The sequence below is a fragment of the Stegostoma tigrinum genome, chromosome 7 (assembly GCF_030684315.1).
Source record: "Stegostoma tigrinum isolate sSteTig4 chromosome 7, sSteTig4.hap1, whole genome shotgun sequence".
Lineage (NCBI taxonomy): Eukaryota > Metazoa > Chordata > Chondrichthyes > Orectolobiformes > Stegostomatidae > Stegostoma > Stegostoma tigrinum.
The window spans coordinates 27,808,667-27,825,498 of NC_081360.1; the positions used below are offsets into that span (position 1 = coordinate 27,808,667).

Genomic DNA, 16,832 nt, shown 5'->3' on the forward strand with positions numbered 1-16,832 from the left:
TGTCTGAACGTGGACAAATGGGCTGAACTCCCGAGCTGAGTTGAGACTGACTGTCCTTGACATTAAGGCAGCATTTGATTGAGTGTTGTTTCAATGATTCTGACCAAAACTGGATTCAGAAAGAAAAATTTCCACTGGTTAGAATCATATCTAGCACAATGGACAATTGTTGTAGCAATTTGAGAATAATTTTTCCAGTCCCACAATACCCACACATGTGTTCCTCAGGGTAGATATTTTGAGGAGGCTCTAGGGGTCACATTGCCTTCTTTTCCGCCAAAATCATACGTTGACTTTTCTGTGTGACATTAGCTAACCTGAAATTTAGAATGAAATGCAAGGTAGTCTGCAAGTGAAAGACAATGATTAAAATATGAAACCAAATATTAGCTGCAGACTGTCTTAATAAGCACGACCATGCAATGTTGCAGTAGTAACCACATTAAATAGATGTTTACGCTGATAAACTTTAATGGTTTTGCAGCACAATCTGGAGGTGTAAATGTATAATTAATTATAGAGCAATTCACGAGGTAGAGCATTGGGAATAAAGCCAATGATTCTGGAAATGTCTATTTGCATCTTGAACATAATGGAGTCAGTTTCAAACAGAATGCTAAACTACTGGAAACATACCTACTTGCATGCATAACAGCAACCATTTGAAAATTTCAATGCAAGTGCAGTATTGGAAAAACGATGGAATTTCATATATTATTGTCTTCATCACATAATGATAATTCAGTGCCTCAACTAGCTTTGCTTACAGTGAGGCCATATACGATGTGTGTTTTGCTGCGTTTGTGTTGATCTGAAATCATTGAATTCATTACAATGATGAAAGCACAATCCAGGGAGATGCTCAACACATAAATACCAAGCTGTGTGAAACAGTGAATCATTCAGCGATCAATCTAACACTAAACTCAAAATGAAAAAGGCAAGGATAAATGTATTCTGTCCATGTATTCATCATTAAAGATTGTCTAGCTTTTGAAATTATTAATTGGCAAACACATCTTTTAACAAATCAAACGGATAATATTTTACGAGGACAGGAACTTCCGGGGTTGGCACTATGGGTGCAGCAGTCACTGTGCCGACCTGTCCCCTTACTTCAGCCGCTGTAACTCCATCCGTGTTGACAGTGACTGGTGGGTGCTGTATGAGAAACCCAATTACATGGGATACCAGTATGTTCTGACCAGGGGAGAATATCCTGACTACCAGCTTTGGATGGGATTCAATGACAACATCAGGTCATGTTGTACCTACCCATACATAAACTATTGCAATGATTGTTTCAGGTCACATTGCTGTTACCCATATGTAAGTGATTTCTGATAGTTCTTGTTTTCTAGCCCAACTGAAATTGAAAATGACCTGTGTGCTCAACATTCATGTTTGTGTACATCAAGTCTGTAGAATTATTGTTTGTTTCCACAGTGCTGACTTTAACTTTTGCCAGTATACCTTGGAAAAGTGGTGAAGTGTCTGCCTGACAAAACATCCAAGCATCATCACAGAATCTACAGTGTGGAAACCGGCCATTCAGCACAACAAATCCACACCAACTCTCCAAAGAGAATCCCACTCAAAATCACCCATCCCTGCAATCCTACCCTGTAACCTTGCATTTCCCATGTCTAATCTACCTAACTGACACATCTTAGGACACTACAGACAATTTGGCATGGCCAAACCACCCAGCCTGAACATCTTTCGTACACTGGGTGGAAACCGGAGTACGTGGCCACCACACAGACAGAGGGAGAATGTGTAAACACCATACAGACAGTTGTCCAAGGTGAAATTGAACCCAGGTCCTTGGTGCTGTGAAACAGCGATGCTAACCACTGAGCCACGAACCAGCCTAACTCATTTACTGATCCACTAACACATGTATCTGTCACTGTCCAAAGTCATTATCTGTCCTTGTAATTTTGACCTTCCAGAAAAGTAAAATGGGTTATTCCTTCAGTCAATCGTTGTGCAAACACAGTGTAGTTTCTAGGTGACATCTGACATGATTCTGTTGCAACATTGATGAACATCTGGGATGTGAAGAGAAATGGTTATTGTCATTAATTAGACAGCCAGTAAAAGTCAAATTGCTGCAATGACAGTGTAGAAAGTAAGCATGTTATTACAGATGGGCTAGTTCCATACTGTATGTTGAGAGATATATTTGCACACAGCCCAATCATTTACTGCGAATAATTGAAACGTTACAGGAAATATAAAGCTGCCCTCACTTGGAGAAACAGATTCCTCACAATAGGAACCAGAAGTACATTTAGACTTTTACTGTTATTAATAAACTCCAGTCTAATATCAGCCTCATGCACGCTTACAGACACTTCGCTCATTATATGCACTAATTAAATAGGAACTATTTATTGGTAAAGAAATGTCAAACATAATCCAACTATTGAATCAATTTAAAAAATTAAATCAACTTTGCCCTCATTGATGGTGTCATTAATTGGCCTCATTGTATTCCTTCTTACACGACATTTCTCTTTTTCTAAAGGTACCATACATGGATCTGTAGTTTCCTCACTGATATCATCTTATTTCTATTGCAGTACCAAGGATTTACGAGAGGCCTGACTTTGGAGGACAGATGATGGAATTCATGAATGACTGTCAATCTGTCTACAATCATTTCCTTACCATGACATCCACTCCTGCCATGTGATGGATGGTTACTGGATCTTCTATGAACATCCCAGCTATAGAGGGTGGCAGTACTTCATGAGACCTGGTGAATACAGGAGATACACTGACTGGGGAGGCGACAGCTCAACTGTTGGATCTTTCAGGCGAATGAGGGATTTTTAACTTGTTCAAAACTAGATTTTGTTAAATTAACATATTCCTAACATAATGAATGTACAATTAGCATAACTAATATCCTTTATTGGATTTTATATCTTTAGACCAGCCATCTTTTATGGCATTAGCAGCACAATAATTATGGAGAGAAAACTTTTCAAATAAATTTGAAAATGCATACCAACAAGGTATTCTCCCCATTGTGTTTTATGAAAATTATGCATTGCTTTACATTGCTTTCAGACTTTCCAGGGCACTAGGAATTTTATTCTAGAAAATCTATGAACGCTGCACCTAAAAAGATTAAGTGTTGTGGTATTCCACTTTATTTGACACCTTATAGGAGTCAGGAGCAGAAAGGGAGCACTTACTTTGGACATTTTGTTCCCCAGAACTGTACATGAAATACAAAAGTTCACACAAGGCAAAATGGCAGCAGTTTCAGAAGAGAATTTGAAGAGGCTAAGGCAGCGTCTTTCCTATGCACAGAACATTCTTCCTGTTCTGGGCCTCCCACACCAGTAGCTCTGGTGGAATCTTGTTCATTCCAGGCATGTCAAAGTGGCCCACTTGATTGGCACCTTCCACATCCAGCACCTTCAATTTTGACTTCCTACAGGGCCTGCACCAAGGACAGTGATTTGTACAACATGAAAGAAGCACTGCAACATCTTGCCAAAGCTCCTTCGCTGGTACTTTCCAAGGTGCAGCCAACAGCGACAACGCATATGAATGTTGTCAACTTCAAGTTCACACACCATCCTAACTTGGAGCAGTATTGCTGTTCCTTCACCCTCACTGAGTTAAAACCTGAAACTCTCTTCTTACAGCACTGTGGATGTACCTACATCAGATTGGATGCAGTGTTTCAAGGTGATTCACCACCAATTTCTGTAGGACAATTAGGAATAGACAATAAACGCTGAACTTGCTACCGATGCACAGAACCTCAGAATGAATAAATAACAACAAACTTTTCTCTGTGACCTTTGATTTGTCATCATCTTCCACCATTAGTGATGTTCTCAACTGACAGGTTAGTTTGCACAATATGATGTGTACTTCAGTTAAAACTACATTACTGTGTGTTGGGATGCCCTTGACCCACTAAATAAATCATTGCAAAATGAGTAGGTGGCCAACAAATCTGCCTGGTAGTGGCCCAATAAAGTCAATTCCAATGTGGTCAGAGGATAGTTTGGCAGAAGTAGGAATCAGAAAAATGCACTATGTATACTAATACTTGAGTTGAGCTGCATAAAAATTAAATATTTTTCAACTGTATTAACAATGTCACATTTAAAGGGTCACTGGGTTGATTCTCTGGTTTTAAAGGTAATCATTTCTAATGAGACTTGGCTGCCCTCAGGTGACCGGTGAAGCATTTGGAAGAAGTTATCTGCATAACTGATGACACACATATAATTGGGCATGGACATCAAGACTTTCATTCAAGCGCAGAACTTGCTGGCAAAACTCAGCAGAGTCTGGCAATATTTGAGGGAGATGGCAAATGTAATGACTCTTTAATGGTTGTGCATCAGCTCTAATGAAGATCGCCTGGACCTGAAACATTAGCTCTGCTTTTGCCTCACAGAAACAGCCAGAACTGCTCAGTTTTTGGAGCAATTTCTGTTGTTGTTGCAGATATCCAGCATCCACAGTTCTTTGGTTTATCTTCTTGAAGATGTCTGGATTTTCCTCACGTTTGAGAAAATCAGGAACTTGCAACATATAGTCTTCACCCGTTGTGCATCCCCCTATGATGTTTACTTGAACACAGGAGTGATAGAGACAAAAATTGAAGGAAATGGAGAAATAACAATGGAGAAGAAACCATGAAGAATGTTATCAATTATATGATAGAAAGCAATACCGAATAGTCATACATTTTCAGGAACTAGAATTAAGGCTTATGTATGAGGCAGGGCATGAGATGCATTTTGTCTGATAAGCTCAAGGAAATGGGACAGAGGCAGTGAAGCTTCTTGGAGAATGTGAATCATTGAAGGAACACATTATGAAGTAAAGTGACAAGGAGATGACTGTGTTGTCATCATCTAAATCTTGGAGGATTATCATGTTTCGGGACTGTCTCTTCAGGTTAGGATAAAATGGATGAATCAGTGGAGTCATGTTATCTGTTCTGAATTCTGCCTAATGACGAGTCTGGTTAGTTTGCCTTTTAAAAATTATCAGGGCCAAAGCTTTTTTTCTTGGCAAAAAGTGAAAGTTATTCATAGTGATTACACCAGCTGTGCTGATTACAGATAGATGTTAGTCTTCAAATCACAGGAAGGCATTAGGGGTATCAGACTTCATAAATGGTTACACTTTAAGCTATCTATTTTATTCCAAGATAGAATGGAGTTGAGTCCTTGAGGATCACTAATTAACATTTTGATCTCAGAACAAGATACAGGAAAGAATATCTTCACCAGCTCAGGGGTTGTCTGTCTGGTGCCTGTACTCAAAACCCACTTTAACCCTGAAGAAAACCAGTTAACTATTCTTTCAGCATTTGTTATGAGCTATGACTTTTAATTGATAAGTTGGGGACCATTTGTAAGCAAATCAGCAGTCCTGCATCTCTTGTAAAACAGTAGAAGCATTGAGAAATGGCAAGGTGAGGGGTGATCAGCAAGGTGATCAGCAAAGACCAACTCAACACATCTTCTGAACAAAGATTACTGAATGGTTTTGCCAGTTTCACTCTGTCCATGTAGTTTTCTTTTTCCCTGTCTAAGTCTCTGTGCCCGTGCATATGTCTAAGGAGAAATTTATAAGGGAATTAGAGTTATAGTTAGTATATTCACATATTGATGGTTTAGATCCCTGTACCTGTAGTTACGTATAATTACTTGTACTAAATAGTAATTATTGCTCAATACAACAACCTGGTCTGTGCTTTCTATTAGTCTGGGTCTAGATATTAGGCAAATTGGGAATTTTGTGTTTTTTAAAAAAATCTTTAAATCTTTTAAAAAAACTCGAGGAATAGCAGGGCTTCATTTTCAGTGCTTCACCCCAGTGAGGTGTTACAACCGTGAATGCAAATATACAAAGTTAAAGAACAGCTGAGTTAAAGAAATCCGGAAATGATATAGATAGAAAATGCCATTACAGTGATAAGTGAAATCATCTCATTGAACTGGAAAAACTTTAATACTTTCTAGTGGATTCTAGGACAGAGAGTGACCTCAGAGAATACATGACTGGACTTCGTGGAGAAGTTAGAGAATCGAGGAAAAATTCCCAAGTATTTAAAATGCCTGATAAAGTCCTGCATTATTGCATAATCTTGATTATTACATTTACGTATTTTTGTTGTATTACACCTGCATTTGAATTTTAAATAAACGCAGAGATTCTTTTGTCCATAAACACCTGCCTACTGCCTTCTTCATTTCACATTCCCTAAATAGATCCATTGTCCTGAACCAGGCATCTGGGGATGATTGGATATCTTGGATTCTCCAGCATCTGCAGTTCCCATTATCTCTGGGGATGATACAAACAACTTAAAAATCAGCAAATAACTGATTGCAAACCAAAACTCTACAGTTTCAGTTCTTAAGCTATAATGTTGCTTCAAAATCAAACACTAAGCAATGCAGGACTAACAAGGAATTTGCTGGTTCATGATTAGTGAAGGTTGTGACATAAAAATAGTTGGGGAGGCATGTGGTGAGGATGACATAAACAGAATTTGGAGGGACATAGACAGGTTAAACAAGTGGCAAAAAACTTGGCAGACAGAAGGTAGTGTGAGAAAATGTTAGATGAAAAATGAGTGGTGACTTGATAGAGGTGTACAAAATGATCAGAGGTATAGACAGAGTGGACAGCCAGAGACTTTTTTTCCTAGGGTAGAGGTAGTTATTACGAGGAGGCATAGTTTTATTGTGAGTGGAGGTAGATATAGGGGACACATCAGAGGTAGGTTCTTTACTCAAAGCGTGGTAGGGGCGTGGAATGCATTGCTGGAGAGGATAGTGGAGTCAGCCTCATTAGGGGCATTAAAGCGGCAATTAGATAGGCATATGGATGATAATATAGGTAGGGGTGGAGGTTAGATAGACCTTAGGCTTAGGGTAAAAATTTGGCACAACATCATGGGCTGATGGGCCTGTACTGTGTTCTATGTTCTATATACTTTGGCATGCAGGGTCATAAATCACACCACACCAGTTTATAGCCCAACAGGGTTATTTGAAAACACTAGCTTTCTGAGCATTACTCCTTCATCAGATGTAGTGAGAGAGGTATCAAGATGTAGAATTTATAAGTAGAAGATCAAAGGTTCATACAACTGATGCAAAATGCATCAAATAAACCTAAAATGGCTGGCTGACTCCCTCACGTCAAATCTTTAACCAGTTAGGAAGGAGATGCAGGTTTCAATTGATTAAAATGCAAATCCCAGAATTTCTTTCAAGTCACTGCCCTGAGATAACTAAAGGTTTTACATCTGAATGCAAGAGGTAATATCTCTGGTCAGAAATTGCAATTTGGGTGTATGAGGCCTTGTTTAGAATCTATCTGTGTTTTAACTCGGAGCCAGACCGGTTTTATTTCCAAAGTAGAATTTATAAAATGCCCCATTGACTGACTGTGTCTACGAATTGTGTGCTTTCTGAACAAAATAGAATGTGTCTGCAAATACAAATTTGCAAATGCAAATTCACCCCGAAGATTTATATGTATCTGTGTGTGTGTGCGTGTGTGTGTGTGTGTGGATAGAGAAGCTGAATATTATTTAAATTATACTATTAAATTATATTATTTAAATGGAGAAAGACTGCAGAAATCTACAGCACAGAGGAATTTGTGAGTCCTGTTACATAATACAACAGGCTTGTGTTCAATTTCAACAGGTAATAGAAAAGGCAAATGGAATATCAGCCTTATTTCAAAGGCAAATGGAGGATAAAAATAGAGAAACTTTGCGAAAACTAAAGAAATCACTCAGTAGAGTCCCAGAGTCACAGAGATGTAAACACAGAAACTGACCCTTTGATCCAACTCGTCCATGCCGAATAGATATCCTAGATAAATCTAGTCCCATTTGCCAGCATTTGGCCCATATCCCTCTAAAACCTTCCTATTCATAGGTCTTTTAAATGCTGTAACTGTACCAGCCTCCACTACTTCCACTGGCAGCTCATTCCATACACGCTCTTCCTTCAGCATAAAAAAATTCCCCTTAAAGTCCCTTTTAAATTTTTCTCTCTCATCCTAAACCTATGCCCTCTAGGTTTTGACTCCCCCACCCTGGGTGAAAGACCTTGTCCATTTACTCTATCCATGCCCCTCATGATTTTATAAACCTCCAGAAGGTCACCCCTCAGCCTTCAACAGTCCTGGGAAGATAACCTCAGCATAGCTGGTAAACTGTGAAATTGTTTATTTCAGGAATGATACACAGGCATTGGAGGCAGTCCAGAGAAAGTTCACTAGGCTGATCACAGATTTCGAGGTACTGTTTTGTAAGATTGCTGAGTCACAACAGTGTGTAAAATCTATACGATGCACTGCAGAAACTCGTTAGACAGCACTTTCCAAATCACAAACACTACCATCTAGAAGGACAACGGCAATGGATATGAGGGAATACTACCATCTGCAAGTTTCTCTCCAAGCCACTCACCATCCTGACTTGGAAATACACTGTCATTCCTTCAGTGTGACTGGTTCAAAGTCTTGGAACCCTCCCCTCCAAAAGCTTAGTGGGTCTACTGACAGCACATGGGCTGCAGCAAATCAAGAAGGTAACTCACCACTACCTTCTCAAGGCCAACTAGTTACACGTATCAACACTAGTCAAGTCAGTGACTCCCACATCATAAACGAACTTGATATAAGCACGAAGCCAAACCAGAAAGCAAGAACTATAGTAAGCCTGGAAAGCCATTGCCTTGTTTTGATAAGAGTTACATCATAACCTAAGGAATTTTCCTTGAGTTCCCTCTCCAGACTGTGTCCTGTTGTCCAAAACGTTAAAGTCTCAGATTAATAAGTAAGTATTGGACTTAGAATTTACATTGTAGCCTATAACTTACAAGGTATAATTTCCCAATTTATAGTAAAAATGTTTGATGAGAATATTAGGTATTAACATGCCACCCCCCACTGTTGAGTGTAAACATCCAATTCTGTTCCTGTCAGATCATTAAGAGTTTATAGATGAGTGTGAGTTTCTCAAACATCTAAAGTTGCCAGAAGCTGCTGGTAAATCAAGAATAAGAGATAATGGGAACTGCAGATGCTGGAGAATCCAAGATAATAAAATGTGAGGCTGGATGAACACAGCAGGCCAAGCAGCATCTCAGGAGCACACTGACCTATCCCCTCCCTACCTCCCCACCTATACTCTCTCCACCTATCTTCTTTACTCTCCATCTTCGGTCCACCTCCCCCTCTCTCCCTATTTATTCCAGTTCCCTCTCCCCATCCCCCTCTCTGATGAAGGGTCTAGGCCCGAAACGTCAGCTTTTGTGCTCCTGAGATGCTGCTTGGCCTGCTGTGTTCATCCAGCCTCACATTTTATTATCTTGGTAAATCAAGAACACTGGTTGAGGCCTGATCTTTGGAGAACCAGTTATAAGATGCTGAATACTTTCTTTTTTCCTTGTTGTGGGGCGGAGTTCATGGAAAGAGAGGTTCAGGAGTTGAAGGCAAGGGCATATTGCCACCTTGCCAGAGCCAACTCATTCAATCATGCCTCTTTCTTGTCATCTTTCTCACTACACCCAAGGGACGGAAAAGTCTGCCTTAAAACTGAGAATGAGTAAGTGAATACACTACTGCATTCAATGGATACCTTGGGAATAATGTTATCAACAGTCAAAGCATCAAAGAGAGTACAGAAACTTTTGAATATATCTTAAAAGCTTTACATTCATCAGATGTCCTTGAAACTTCTGATAAATGCTTCAATTTAAGAACAAATAAATGAACATGGTTCAAGAAAAATCCATATTTAATTTCATCAATGATCTTGACAGATTAATGGAAAGTTGTGCATATGGAAAGTTGTGAGTGTGGAGATTTGAAATCAGAATTCATAAGTGAAAGACTTGTTAGAATTCTTCATAAAATTTTGTCTGATGTCTGACCTCCATGAATGGTGCTGAATATTGTGCAATCATCGGCAAATATCCCACCCACTCACAGGGTCACTGATCTGATTGGACAATAAATCTTAATCCTGAATCAAGCACAAAGTCAAATAGATGTCCACTATCATAGACAAATTCCATCTCTCTCTCGTCTGATTAGCTTGTTCCCCTAAGATTGTCTTGGCTGTCTTCTCTATTGGAAGATTCTCATCAAACACAGGTATCTTTTCTAATGGTGGTGGGTATTCTAATTTGTAGACCACTTTACATATGGAACAATCAATACTTTCACTTTTCTGAAACTGTGGCTTATTCTGCATTTTTTTTGGAAATACCCAAAACACTTCTGTGTACCAGATTGATTATGCTTCAACTTATAGTAGCTTCTAAGCTCAACCTATATACGGTCTATTAGTATTTGTGAATATTTTACAGTCAGGTTGTAAATGTATAATGAACATTCTTGGAATTACTAAAAATGAATTGGAATTACTAAAAGGCCATTTGTGATTGAATTTCATTGAAATAGTGTTCTAGGCAGTGTGATTTTGATACTCCACCATCCAATTCAGCATATTTAGACAGTTCCACATTCAATGTACTCAAATACTATGCAGCAATACTACGATTATTTAGTAGCTATAACTAATTCTGCCAGATATAAAGACTGAACCCCAAGTGTTGACCATTTCGATGGAATTCACCAAATTACTACATAATTAAAAAATAATTCACTATGGGTGCTGCATAAATATAAGATCCCAGCACTAAAAAATTGTGAACGCTGCTACGGAATTTCATTGAGATCTTTAGGAGTAAATCTTGATAGATCTGTCATGCTTGATTATCAAGCTTGAATCGAGAAATGAATATTTTCTCAAGTTTCTTAAAATATTTATTCAATGAGCAACAGTTAGGAGCTGTCATATCCTGGTGTTTCTGCCTCTGCTGATGCTACCACACTCTGAGCATTTCCATCATCTTGATTTTATTTTCAGATATCTGGCATTTGAAGTTTTTCTTAAGTTTCTTTGGTTCATAAGATTTTGTTATGGAAATATGTACTATATAATCAAAACATAGAATTAAGCTCACATGTTTGAAAATGCTAAGAACCAAAATTAGACATCAAAGCACTTAGGAGACATCACAACAGATGACCAAAGTCTTGGTCTAAGAATTACTTTTACAGACCCTTTTGAAGGAGCAGAGAGATGTGGAAAGGAGGAGCAATTAAAGAAAGAATTCCTGAGTTCCTGACCTAAGCAGCTAAAGACCAGCTCATCATGGATGGAGCAAGTAAAATTGAGCATGTTCAAGACTCCAAAACTTGGGAGTGCACAGAGAGATCTTGGATAACCGGGGATCTACATGTGACAAAACTGAGTTTATTGCATATTAAATTTGTGTTGAATTGTATTCAGATGATGGAAAGTAATTGGGGATTTACCTGATTGTAGGTTTGTAGCTGCACAGTATGCAAAGCGGTTGTAAATAAAGGATGGATATCAGTGATGGGGGAAATGGAATCATTTAAAACAAATTGAGAATTTTGTTAAACTGGGAGCAAATGCAAGTTATTGAACTCAAGAATGATGAGTCTACAAGATTTGGTACAAGTTATAAAGTGGGAGGCAGGGCACATGGAAGTTTACAAAGGGTGCATATTGAGATGCTGGCTGAGTGAACAGGGAAATAGTAAAGGATTGGAAGAGGCCATGATCAGCCATAACCTAATGGTTGCAGATTTTCTGGAAATAAAAAGCCAAACTAGTTGTCTAACGTCATATTTAGTCAATGTGATCGTCAATGTGCCAGTCCTGAAGAAGCGTAATACCCGAAACATTGACTGCTCTTTTCCTTCAGATGCTGCCTGGCTTGCTGTTTTATTCCAGCCTTCTGTTTGTTTGGCTAGTATTCACATCTTTTCTACTTACATATATAAAATAACTAATGAATAAAAGGACAATGCCTGGCTTGTGACAATTCAGCAGAGTTCAAATGTTTTTTTGTGTATTGTATTCTAAGAATAACAAGGGGCCCCTCAACTTTTGTTTTTTTTTCCCTGCAGGACAAATCAAAATGACATGAAAGCAAAACACAAAGAGCCAATTGTTATCTGTCACTCTGAATAAAGGTACTTTGCTGAAATATCTGTAACACATTTTAGGTTATTTTGCTGATCTATGCTTGAGATTGTTTATCATAACAAAGGCAGTGTCTGCAATGGTAACTCAAACGTATAAATATGGAGGATCCAGAGTGAGAGCACGTTCAGGCACTGCTTTATTAACTGTGAGCTCAAAATGGGAAAGGTGAGGTTGATTCTGATATTATTTACATTTTATTAATGATTCATCAGAAAATACAAATATTTCATTTGCTTCCTTTGCCCACAGATCATCTTTTACGAGGACAGGAACTTCCAGGGTCGGCACTATGAGTGCAGCAGTGACTGTGCCGACCTGACCCCTTACTTCAGCCGCTGTAACTCCATCCGTGTTGAGAGTGACTGGTGGGTGCTGTATGAGAAACCCAATTACATGGGATACCAGTATGTTCTGACCAGGGGAGACTATCCTGACTACCAGCGCTGGATGGGATTCAATGACTGTGTCAGGTCATGTCGCTTCTACCCATATGTGAGTCACAAGTTCATTGTCCTTGTAGAAAAAAAATGAGCTGGTCAATTGACTTATATTTAGAAAGATCTGTTTAACTACTTATTTGGATAAAAGTTATTTACTTCATATTTTCATGCAATCAATTTAATTGATAATTATTTGAAATTTTAATTTGGAACTTAAATTGTAGCCTGCAAATTGGAGGCCTATGCTTGCTCAGTAATTTCCTCAGGACTGTCCTGATTGACTGCTATAATTTTTATGAGAGAGTAATGGAAAAGCTGATTCCCTGATAGGAGCAAGGGGAAGGTGGGGGCTGATGAATGGACTTTTCTCAGTCTTCTCAGATGGTGATCAATCAAGGCAATTTCTGAACAAATTGCCGGTGACATATCACTTGCGAAAGGAAAAACATAAGAGCGCGTAAATATAACAAAGTAGGCACTAAAGTAATGAAAGAACGCATTAAAGTATATATCAGAGAGCAACATACTTAAAACTAAGGCTGACTTGACTTGTCAACTAACTAACTCGAAAACATAGTGCCAAAGCAAACTTTCTGGGTAATCTTCTACTTCTTTCACAGTTGATGTGAAGATATCAAAGAGCCCAGCTTGGATATGCCTCAGTTCAAAAAAGGGATGAAAGTGCAATGTCATTTATCATTAGTAGATTTAAAAGTTGGAATTACAACAATAAAAACAAACATAATAAGTGAACATCTTCTTGTCTGTCATGGATTCTCCAGCATCTGCAGTTCCCATTGTCTCTTCTTGTCTGTCATGGATTCTCCAGCATCTGAAGTTCCCATTGTCTCTTGTTGTCTGTCATGTCCACTGAGACTTGCGCTAAGCCAAGTCTTCTCCTGCAGTTGCATTCAAAAGGGGAAAGTTTGGATTGTTTTTTGTAATGAAGATTTTTATATGCCCTATCATTAGCCTGGCTAGAACTAAGGGTTTGCCTTGGGTGCAATGGAGGTTTAATGCTTTATAATGGAACAAGTGACTATTTCTGCTGTTAGGGACTATAAGGAACATATTGAAAAAATTAAAGATCAATCTTTCAGGCTGAACTTAGCACATTGTCCTACTTGCTAAGAGTGGTAGATGTAATTCTTTTCCAAAAATGACAAGTGATGGCAGATCAATGATTAGTTTGGCTAGGCAAATTTGTTAAATGAAATTGAGGGAAGGCAAATATTTGGGATTACATCATAATTAGTCACAAGCTCCTTGAATATTGGAATAGAGTTGAGGGGCAAAATAGCCCACTCCAGTTCTTATGATTCTCGGTTCCCAGTATTAACACGTACACTGCTAAATGTCAAATCAACGTAGCTGCATCAAAAATCTTTCACTTCTTTCTATTGCAGTACCGAGGAGGGTCCTACAGAATGAGGATTTACGAGAGGCCTGACTTTGGAGGACAGATGATGGAATTCACAGATGACTGTCCATCTGTCTACGATCATTTCCGTTACCATGACATCCACTCCTGCCACGTGATGGACGGTTACTGGATCTTCTATGAACATCCCAGCTACAGAGGGCGACAGTACTTCCTGAGACCCGGTGAATACAGGAGATACACTGACTGGGGAGCGACCTGTTCAACTATTGGATCATTCAGGCGCATGAGAGATTTCTAATTCTTTGCTGAACTAGATTTTGGCACACAAAAATGTTCTGGAACTTAAATAAATGTCCTTTCATCAGAAATGATTTCTTACCTTTGAATTGCGTGTTTATGTCTCTATTAGTACAGAACTTTTACAAATTTGAGACAGTAATATTAAAAATAAGAAATTATTCAGAAATTCTCTGAGACCCTCCCGTCAAAAGATTAAATAATGTGCAACTGCACCATTTGGGACACATTATAAGAGGCATCTGGAACAAAGATGCATTTGTCCAAGGGCATCTTGCTAGGTTTTCCCCTCACCTGGGCTAGGATCAAGAGGAAGACTTCAGGCTGAGCATGCCTCAGTCTCAGTATTCCCTCCAACAAGACCTCCACTCCACCTCTAAGGCCTTGGCTGCTCTCTTCTTTGGTTCAACGGCCATCCTGCAAAACCCAACTCTGGGAGAGAGAATGCACGCCACAGCTTCAGTGGAGTTGAGTGGTTGGAGTCCACATATCCTTCCCCATGGAAGTTATGTCTAATCAGCACTTAGTTGGTAAATGTGGTCTTGTTTAAAACAACCAAGTAAGTTGAAATTATGACTCGCATCCTTTAGCACCAAACTGGTGTTTTAAATCCTACCGAGCATGATCTATCAATATAGTTTCAATTTAGTGTCAGCTTTCACACTTTACCAAAGTATTTCCCCCTTAACAAAATTCTGTCCATGGTCTAATACAATGATAGAAAATGTGTAAATTCTGTTTAATTCATCCACTACAAAGCAGCCTGGTGGATTAGCATCCCATTTGTCACCTTAAACATTCACTCCATCTGCTACCAGCGTTGCATACCATTATAATAAGCACTGCAGGAATTCATCAAGTCTACTTTGGCAACATCTTCCAAATTGTCACCTTCTGTGTAAAAAAATTAGCCTTATGTCTTTTATAAATCTCCTCCTCTCACTTAAAAGTGTGCTCCCTAGTCTTGAACTTCCCCATCCTAGGGAAAATATAACTACCATTAACTCTACATAGACCCCACATTATACACTTCTGTGAGGTCTCCTCTTAACCTCCTGCACTCCCATGAAAAAAGTCCCAGTCTATCCAGGCTTTCTTAATAACTCAAGCCTTCCATACCCGGCAACATCCTGGTAAATCTCTTCTCAACCCTCTGCAGCTTGACAATATCCTTCCTATAACCAACTGATCAGAACTGGACACAGTATTCCAGAAGAGGCCTCAACAATGTCTTGTATAACCTCAGCATGACTTTCCAACTTCTATATGCAAAAGACTGTGCAATGAAGGCAAACATGCCAAACACCTGTCTATAAGTGCTGAGAACTTCAACAAAATACCAGACCCCCTAGGTCCCTCTGTTCTACAATGCTACCCAAAGCTGTACTATTTATTGTATAAATTCTACCCTTTGTTTGTTGTACCAATACGCAATACCTTGCATTTATCCAGAGTGAATTCCATTTGTCATTTTCAGCTCATTGACCCATTTGATCAAGATCCCTTTGTAATCGTAGAAAACTTTTTCCACTGTCTACCAAGCTACCAATTTTGGTGTTTTCTGCAAACATACCAACCATGTGTTCTATATTCATATCCAAATCATTTATATGAAAGATGACCGAAAGTGGACCCAGAACCAATTCCTGCAGCAAACCAAGAACAGTCTACTCCAATCAATTTCTGAAAGTTCCTGTCTCATACCATTAAAATTTGCCTTACACCAATTAAAAACTTTAACTTTTATCAAAGGTTGCTCCTTTACCAGAACCATTTTGAAACTATGATCGTTAGACCAAAGTGTTCCCCCACTTTTACTTTAGTCACTTGCCCTGCCTTATTGCCCAAAAGAAGGTCTAGTTTTGCTACTTCTCTAGTAGGAACATCGATACATCGATAAAGAACACATTCTTGAACACCTTTGACAAATTCTTCACAATCCAAACCTTTAACACTATGGTAGCCCCAGTCAATTAAAAGCCCCATTAGTACAACCTTCTATGCTTACATATACCTGAGATCTCCCTTTATTTTTGTTTCTCAATTTCCCTCTTACTATTGGGGGGCCTACAGTACAAGCCCATCAAAGTGATCTTTCCTTTCTTATTTGTAATTTCTACCCATAATAGTTTCACTGGATGATTTTTCAGAAATCTCTTGCCTAGTTATAGGAGTTATATATTCACTGGATGATTTTTCAGAAATATCTTCCCTAGTTATAGCAGTTATATATCCCTTAATCAAAATCACCATAACTCCCTTCTTCCTTACCTCTTTTTCCACCCTTTCATTAACATCTAACACCTAGAATGTTGAGCTGTCAGTCTTGTACATCTCTCAGCCAAGTTTCTGTAATAGCTCTGACATCCCAGTCACATGTTCTTAAACATATACTGAGTTCATAAGCCATACCTGTAATACCCCTTTCATTGAAATGAATGTAAGTTAGTTCTTCAGTGTTATTACCTATTCTGATTCTCTGCTGTCTTTCTTTTCTAATTGATTTGCTCTCCTCACATTCAGAACCTTCCCATCAATCCTTCTGTTTACATTGCATCTTAGAATTCCTCCAAGCCTCCTCTCTATCAGTATAGAATCTCCC

At 38.8% G+C, this 16,832-nt stretch overlaps 1 protein-coding gene and 1 pseudogene across 1 annotated transcript; both read left to right on the forward strand.

Annotated features, from left to right (window-relative positions):
- Positions 1–1,029: 1,029 nt before the first annotated feature.
- Positions 1,030–2,844, forward strand: LOC125453969 (gamma-crystallin S-1-like; annotated as a pseudogene).
- Positions 2,845–12,246: 9,402 nt separating this feature from the next.
- On the forward strand, positions 12,247–14,248 carry LOC125454125 (gamma-crystallin S-1-like). Its single transcript, XM_048534519.2, has 3 exons — positions 12,247–12,274; positions 12,359–12,601; positions 13,956–14,248. Exons 1-3 carry the CDS (start codon positions 12,266–12,268, stop codon positions 14,229–14,231), a joined length of 528 nt encoding a protein of 175 aa, XP_048390476.1. The 5' UTR covers positions 12,247–12,265; the 3' UTR covers positions 14,232–14,248.
- The last annotated feature ends 2,584 nt before the right edge of the window (positions 14,249–16,832 follow it).

Coding starts and splice junctions, on each gene's coding strand:
- LOC125454125 (XM_048534519.2), top strand. Junction 12,602..13,955: donor CATGTCGCTTCTACCCATAT/GTGAGTCACAAG, acceptor TTTCTATTGCAG/TACCGAGGAGGGTCCTACAG.